The sequence below is a fragment of the Cotesia glomerata genome, linkage group LG2 (assembly GCF_020080835.1).
Source record: "Cotesia glomerata isolate CgM1 linkage group LG2, MPM_Cglom_v2.3, whole genome shotgun sequence".
Lineage (NCBI taxonomy): Eukaryota > Metazoa > Arthropoda > Insecta > Hymenoptera > Braconidae > Cotesia > Cotesia glomerata.
This window is the reverse complement of record NC_058159.1, coordinates 3894500-3903040: the sequence shown is the minus strand read 5'-3', so window position 1 is coordinate 3903040 and position 8541 is coordinate 3894500. Positions and strand designations below refer to the sequence as shown.

Here is an 8541-nt window from a genome sequence, read left to right as displayed (position 1 = left end):
GAGTATACTCATTAAAATCTGGGATTATACTCATTGTAATCTGGATTATACTAGCTACTATCTGAATTTTTTTTCACTCAGTATAATCTGGAATGATATCCTGTGTCATCTTGTTTTTTCCGTGCAGCTAACTTTAATACCATTGTCAAATGACCATGCACGCGCGGCGCTCCGACGAAAACGCGTTTTTCTCGAAACTACTTTTTTTGAACTGGTGGGATCTGTAATTTGCATAAATATCAACCGATTTGAAACTTTTTTTTTTATGCATTCATCTATTCAATAGCTATAGTTGTACGTAGGGGATTTTGAAAATTTTGATTTTTAAGATTTTTTAGGGCTGTTTGAATCCAAAAAAATGAGAAAAAAAAACGAAAAAATTTTTAATATCGCCATTTTTTTTTAAATCCAAATTTTAAAAATCCCCTACGTGGAACGATAACCACATGCATGCAGATTACAATGCAGTTTGGTTTTTTTGTTTTAGATAATCCGTTTTTGAGTTAGAGATCCCACCGTGGTGGGAGAAATTTTTTTTGGTGCTCCACAAAAATGCTAACTTTGTAACAACATGATATATTTTAATCAAAGTTTAGGAGAATGATCCTCCATGTATACTTTATAAAACAAAAAAACCCGATCCCCAAATTCCTTTATTATCCCAGTCAAAAAAATTCCCGAAAATCACCTATTTTTTCGATCCTCACAGTAGCTATCTCCCTTAATAACAAATCAATTACAATTAAAAAAAATACTTAAAAATTTTTCTTAATAATTTAATTGTTAAAAAATTTCCAATGTCAGTTAATTTCAGTGTCTTATTCACTTGAATTTATCCGTAAAACGATCGCACGATATTTATTGACTAATAATAGTAATATTAATCGAATAATTAATAATATAATAACTGATAAACAAAGTAATAAAAATAAAAATATTTGGTTTAACCGCGGGAGTAAGTAAGTACAGGCCCGACGCACTCATTCTTAAGTTAACAACACACTTAATCTATAATTTTTATTAATTATTAGTATTAAATATATTAATAATTAATTAATATGTCTATCTACATATAATTATATTTATATATATATTTATATTAATTTATTATTTAATATGTATATTAAATTACGACCGTATTAATTCTGTTATAAGCAGAAGACGCAGTATTAATGACGAGCAAGAAATCGTCTTGAGGCACTAGGAGGCATCCAGGGAGAGACACTCTGTGAAGAAGTCCTCCATGGATCGATAAGCGTGCTCGATCACGCCCGTTAAAGCGTGATCCTCATCCGCATAGCTCTGGAATAAAAAAAATATACATAAAAGTAAGTAAGCAAATAAATAAAATGGATCCATTAGTGGGGAGAGGGAGAAGAGAATCCCTGACAAATCCAGGCTTTTAGTTCTTGTAACCCGGATGTTTCAAATTCTTTTACATGTTACTGGGTAAAAAATGATACGTACTATATGATACTAAACGAAACTAAACAAAAAAGCACTCCAATCTCATAGCGACAGCGAAAAAAGAATGAAAGCCGATTGAAATGGCATTGGAAAAGGATTGAGGTATTTCAGACCTCCAAATACTCCCGATAAAAACAACTCTGTCGATACATTGTAATGGTTTCATGTTAAATTAAATATATACAAGCGTATTATATTAAGATTCCGCAATAATAGTATTATGTTGTCGCGGTCGCATGCGTCCAATGATAACATGAGGATTAGAGGTATCAGTATGATTATAATCGCAACTATTATTGGTTAAATTATTTTTTTCAATTATATCACAAGAGTATTAAATTTTTTTTTTAATTAAAAATTTTTAATAAAAAATTATGAAAATTAAGTTAACCGACATCTAAAAATTTTTATAAATTTTTTTTATTAAAAACATTATTACAAAAAAATAAGAAAAAAAAATTTCATCTGTAAAAATTATTGGTTAAATTATTTTTTTCAATTTTATCACAAGAGTATTAAATTTTTTTTTAATTAAAAATTTCTAATAAAAAATTATGAAAATTAAGTTAACCATCTAAAAATTTTTATAAATATTGGTTAAATTTTTTTTTTATTAAAAATTTTTAATAAACAATTATGAAAATTAAGTTAACCGACATCTAAAAATTTTTATAAATATTGGTTAAATTTTTTTTTTTATTAAAAATTTTTAATAAACAATTATGAAAATTAAGTTAACCATCTAAAAATTTTTATAAATATTGGTTAATTTTTTTTTTTATTAAAAATTTTTAATAAACAATTATGAAAATTAAGTTAACCGACATCTAAAAATTTTTATAAATATTGGTTAAATTTTTTTTTTTTATTAAAAATTTTTAATAAAAAATTATGAAAATTAAGTTAACCGAAATCTAAAAATTTTTATAAATTTTTTTTATTAAAAACATTATTACAAAAAAATAAGAAAAAAAAATTTCATCTGTAAAAATTATTGGTTAAATTATTTTTTTCAATTTTATCACAAGAGTATTAAATTTTTTTTTAATTAAAAATTTCTAATAAAAAATTATGAAAATTAAGTTAACCATCTAAAAATTTTTATAAATATTGGTTAAATTATTTTTTTATTAAAAATTTTTAATAAAAAATTATGAAAATTAAGCTAACCATCTAAAAATTTTTATAAATATTGGTTAAATTTTTTTTTTATTAAAAATTTTTAATAAACAATTATGAAAATTAAGTTAACCGAAATCTAAAAATTTTTATAAATTTTTTTTATTAAAAACATTATTACAAAAAAATGAGAAAAAAAAATTTAAGCTGTAAAAATTATTGGTTAAATTATTTTTTTCAATTTTATCACAAGAGTATTAAATTTTTTTTAATTAAAAATTTCTAATAAAAAATTATGAAAATTAAGTTAACCATCTAAAAATTTTTATAAATATTGGTTAAATTTTTTTTTTATTAAAAATTTTTAGTAAACAATTATGAAAATTAAGTTAACCAACATCTAAAAATTTTTATAAATATTGGTTAAATTTTTTTTTTTTATTAAAAATTTTTAATAAAAAATTATGAAAATTAAGTTAACCGAAATCTAAAAATTTTTATAAATTTTTTTATTAAAAACATTATTACAAAAAAATAAGAAAAAAAAATTTCATCTGTAAAAAATTTAAAAAACTACACGTACAATTTTTAAAAAATATTTTGTAGTACTAATTAAATGATTAAAAAAAATCAAAAAATTAAAAACTTCGGCTAACTATAATAATAAAGTAAGCCGACATTTTTGATTTTTTTATTTTGCTTAATTTATTAAATTATAACCAAAAAATATTTTTAAAAAATTGCATTTATAGTTTTTGAAGTTTTTAACAAATGAAAAAAATTTTTTTTAATAATTCTTTAATAAAAAAAATCATAAAGATTTTTTAGATGTCGGCTAACTTTATTTTCATCGGCTAACTTCTGTATTATTAAAAAATTAAGTTTGATTGTTAAAAGTTTCTATTAATATTTCTAATTCTTCTGAGGGGAAAATTTTATAGCGGCAACTTTATTTAACTTTAGTGATGTAACGCTCAATATTGAGTTGTAATAATTATTATAATTAATGTCATAACTCTGAAATAATTAAATCGTTATTTCTTATTTAATCTTTCAATGAAATAATTACGGTACTCAGTCGCTGTATTAATGAGATTGTTATTCATTAGAGTGATAATTATAATTGCATAACTAGGTATTATTAATTTGCATTATAATTTAGTGGAATTGTTGAATTTATATTGTCGTCGTTAATTTTATAGAAATTTATTTTAATATTGTCGTGTGAATAATCATTTTCTGGGCATAATTATACTTTATTTTATTTTTTAATCATTGTTTTTGTACTTGAAATTTTATTTGAATAATTAAAAAAAAATTGCTAACGTAATACTTAAAAAAAAAAATTCGCGTGAAAACAATTATTAAAAAAATATTTCAAGGAAAACTGTATGAGAATTTCATGCAATAATTTATACGAGACTTGTGCATTAATATTAATCATACCCTCATATCCATGTGCTTAAATGCTCCGTACAAGATACTACCGCGTCTCTAGGCTATAATTTATTATTACTTATTATATACATGGATATTAATACCACAAACCATTTATTAACCAAAATTTTGTCGCTAAAAAAATTCAGCTTTTAATTTTTCAAAGAGATCTTGAACGATTTACCAATTTATGTAACCTAAATTATTTATTCATATTTTGGGGTATGTTTTACGATAATTGAGAAACTGGCAGAAAAGAATTCAATTATTTACTGAGTCCTACATTTAACATCAAATTTTTTATTAAAAAATTTAAGTGGATTAATATTGTCATTTGAACACAGAAAAAAAAGTTTACTTTATTAAAAAAAATTCATGTAGATAAAAATAGTCTTGGCCAAAGTAAATTTTTTTTTTTTAGTAAAAAAAATTTGTTATTTACTTTAAAATGGACTTTTTCTGGATAGGATTATTAGTAGATTTCATAGAAAATTTTGCTATTTTCTGACTCAGTTCGTCGAGCTGATTCAGAAAATATATATGGTTCAAAAGTTTATATATGTATGTGTATATATACGATACTAGCAGTTCGTCCCGGCTTCTCACGGGTATTTAACAAAAATTTTTGAATTAATTAAAATGTAACATAGCCTATGTCAATCGGAGATACTGTAGCTTCCCAACAGTGAAAGAATTTTTCAAATCGGTTCAGTAGTTTCGGAGCCTATTCGATGCAAACAAACAAACAAACAAACAATCAAATCTTTCCTCTTTATAATATTAGTATAGAAGTATAGATAACGCGGCTTGTCTGGACGATAGTGTCTCTAATTCGTAATGAATCTTCTCCAAACTCAACATACTGAATTTTTAGACGAATACCAAGGTCAAGTACAAAGATGAGCTTAATTGGTCAAGTAGTTTAGAAATTACAGGGTTTCAAAATTGATTCCGCGACAAAATATCCCCAAAAAAATCTCCTTTAGACAAAATATCACAACACATAAGCTTGTGACCGTGTTGTGTCCTTTTATCATGGATTTTGTGTGTGTTTATTCGAAAGTAGACTAACACCGAGGATGTTTTGTCGGGGGCTGAAATGTCGCGGCACCTTTAAAATTTTTGAAATCGTAAAAATCCATATTTTGGCAGTTTTTTTCGCAGATAACTTTTTAATAAAATAACTCATTGAATTTTTGGAAAATTTCATTTTAAAGCTCATTAAACGAGCTTTAATTTTCATGTCATTCTATTCCCCTCAACTGAAAACCTATTCGTCTGAAGATATTTGATGAAATTTTACTGTTGCATTAGTTTTTACTTAGGAAGAAGGGATCAATGTGATTGAAGTATTTGTATTATCCGAACAAAAACAGTTTCACTGTAAAAAAGTCGCACCAAGTCCACGTTCATAAGACTATTAGGAAAAAAAATTTTTTTTTTCTTTACAAAAAGATACAAAATAAAAAAATTAAAAAATCCGAGTAACCGATATGATTGTTTATGATTTTCGGAAATTAAAAAAAATTTTTTTGTAAATTTAAAAATTAAAAAAAAATTTTAGAACGTATTTAGTGTGCGCGGTTGCAAAATATTTTACTTTTAATGAAATTCGTAAAATCTATTTACTAGGACTTTAAAAAAATTGAAATACACAATGACGCACACCAAGTACGTTCTAAAATTTTTTAATTTTTAAATTTACAAAAAATTTTTTAATTTCCGAAAATCATAAACAATCATATCGGTTACTCGGATTTTTAATTTTTTATTTTGTATCTTTTGTAAAGAAAAAAAATTTTTTTCCTAATAGTCTTATGAACGTGGACTTGGTGCGACTTTTTTACAGTGAAACTGTTTTTGTTCGGATTTTAGTATTTTTTGTAATTATAATGAAAATTTACAATTGATAACAACTTAAATCTCGTGTTGACTGCATTTTTTACTGCAAACTATCCCCTTAAAGCTACAGTTTATGTAGATGTAATTCCAGTGCACCCTGGCGGCCATAGATGCAAGCTATGAATCACTTTTTACTGTAGTTGCGTGTTTATAGGAAGGATTACTACACATTTTTATTTTATCTAGTCTGTGGCGCTGATATTCCCCATCGAAAAAAAGTCAGGATCGAAATTTCTGGGCTTACTATAGTTTGTGCTGATAAAATTTAATAATTTTAAGTGAATTAAGTGTTATAATTGATTATAATTAATTAATATCAGTAAAATAAAGTATAAATTACTTTTATAATATATTATTTTGGAAAAAGGAGAACCATATAATTAAATAAAATTTTGCAACCTCGAAATACCGTTCTGCTTACAGTAAACACAGTCGGTAGTCTGGCGCTCCGTTTACAACGGATTTGAACGGAACTTGGCGCCAGATTCTACCGAATCTGTGGATTAGTATGATAGTGTATGTGGTAGAGTACAAATATAAATAATGCTGTGAAGCGGGAAAGAATAGGAGTTACGGTAATTATTACGTGAAGCGTTCCACATTCACGTAACAGGATATTGGTAGGAAAGGATTGAGAAAGGAATGTGGAGAGGATCATCTTAATGTGAGTTTATAGAATATGCGAGAAAAATTATTAGATAGCTCGGACTGGGATTCGAACCCAGAACCTTCCGAAGACATGTCGGCTACTCTACCATATGAGCTATCCGGTCTATACTAAATTTCCTTTCGCTTATTCTATACACATTAAGCCACACCGTCCATCTTACGGCAAGCATTTTTACAAATATAAATAATGCTGTGAAGCGGGAAAGAGTAGTGTTGTGATTTTATTTAAGTAGAAAATCTACTTCCATTTCGGCTGCCGAACGGCACTTTTTTTGTAATAATGTAATTGAAATAAATTTCAACGTGAATATGTCTGTTTACATAAAAAAAAAATGTAAATAGTTACAAAAATTTATTATCACTGGATTAATAAAAAATAATAGATTAATTAATTCAAGTATAATGTAATAATTATTATTGCTATTATTCTTCATGAGTTAATTAATTGATAAAACAGGTTTTTAATTTATAAATATAAAAAGGTGAAATTTTGTCTGTAACAAACTAATAAAAATAGAAAAATTAAATAAAAATATCGACGGTCTAAATAGCAATTTGTCTAACTCCTTATTTTTTAGAGGGTGATTTTTTAACACTTTGATGTAGCAATAATCCAATTATAAATTATTTGAATAATTCAAACCTAAATATTATATCTCTATTAGATATTAATGATATTAAATGGTTTTTTAAAGTGATAATAAATTTTAAACTAATTGTTTTTTTCGTAAAAATAGAAGATTCTCTAAAATGGAGTTAAACAATTTGCTAATTAGAACGTCGATATTTAATTTTTCACTTTGCAAATGTGAATTATTAACTCCTAATGATTGGCGTATACTATAATCTTTAATATTAACGCGCATGAATGTCTAGTTAATAAAAAAAAAAACCCAAAAGATATGAAAGATCACTCTTACCTGATACCTAAAGATAACACCGGCTTCAGACAGAGCTTTAGCGAAGGCTATACCGTGTGTATAAGGCGCTGTTAGGTCAGCTAGACCGTGAACAAGGTAGAGGCTGTGACTCGGTACTAATCTTGCGCGCTGAGTCAAATCCGCCTCGACATATCCCTTGTAATTTTCGATTGGGGCGCCCAAGACCCGTTCCGTGAACGCTGAATCTAGTTGAATTGATTTCAGTCGATTATTCCACTCGAAAAGTCACCGTTAGATTTATTTATTATCTTTTTTACATCATATATGAACATTCCTCTCTACCAATGCAAGATTAATTTTACATTTTACAGTAAAGAAAAAAAACTCACTGTAATACAACCAATCGGCGATGGGATTGACCGCAATGCCGCATTTGAAGACATTCTGCTGGCTGCCGAGGACCATCGCAGTGACGTATCCTCCGTACCCCCAGCCCCAGACGCCGACTCGGGACTCGTCTAGGTATTGGTAAGTATTGAGAAGGTACTGGAGCACAGTCAGCTGGTCCTGGACCTCAACGCCCCCGATTCGGTGGTACAGGGCCTTTTTTCCTTGGCCCCGCGCACCGCGAACGTCCAACCGTATGTAGACCACGTCATTGTGGCTGGACATGTAGGTTCCCCAGTCGATTTGGAACTTGTCCGTTACTGCTTCGCTCCCAGGTCGACCATTTACTTCCACAAGGACCGGAAAAGCCGCGTCGCGGAGCTCTTCTCGCCATGATGGCGGTAGCTGCAGCTGGACTTGGGCTCTCCATCCTTGGGGTAGCGGCACCTAAGTAAGTAATAAGTTATTAAAGTTTATTAGAATTAATGCAAGTTAAAAGTTATCCAAATTATACTACACAGTTTAATACGAAAATTAAAAAAAAAATAATAATAATAATAACTAGCAACCTTGCAGTCACTATGTGACTTGTGAAGGATAAATAAATAAAATTTTGCTTTATTGAATAATAACTTTTGTTAAAATGCACTGTACTTTCTTAACCATTGACGTTTTTAAA

At 27.1% G+C, this 8541-nt stretch overlaps 1 protein-coding gene across 1 annotated transcript in view; it reads right to left on the bottom strand.

Annotated features, from left to right (window-relative positions):
• Positions 1 to 1102: 1102 nt before the first annotated feature.
• Positions 1103 to 8541, bottom strand: part of LOC123259415 (inactive dipeptidyl peptidase 10) — a 35078-nt gene continuing 27639 nt past the window's right edge. The window contains exons 11-13 of the mRNA XM_044719925.1: positions 7865 to 8309; positions 7515 to 7720; positions 1103 to 1302 (exon numbers count right to left, since the gene is read on the bottom strand). Coding sequence (XP_044575860.1) covers positions 1201 to 1302; positions 7515 to 7720; positions 7865 to 8309 — 753 coding nt within the window. The 3' untranslated portion in view covers positions 1103 to 1200. The remainder of the gene's footprint in view (positions 1303 to 7514; positions 7721 to 7864; positions 8310 to 8541) is intronic.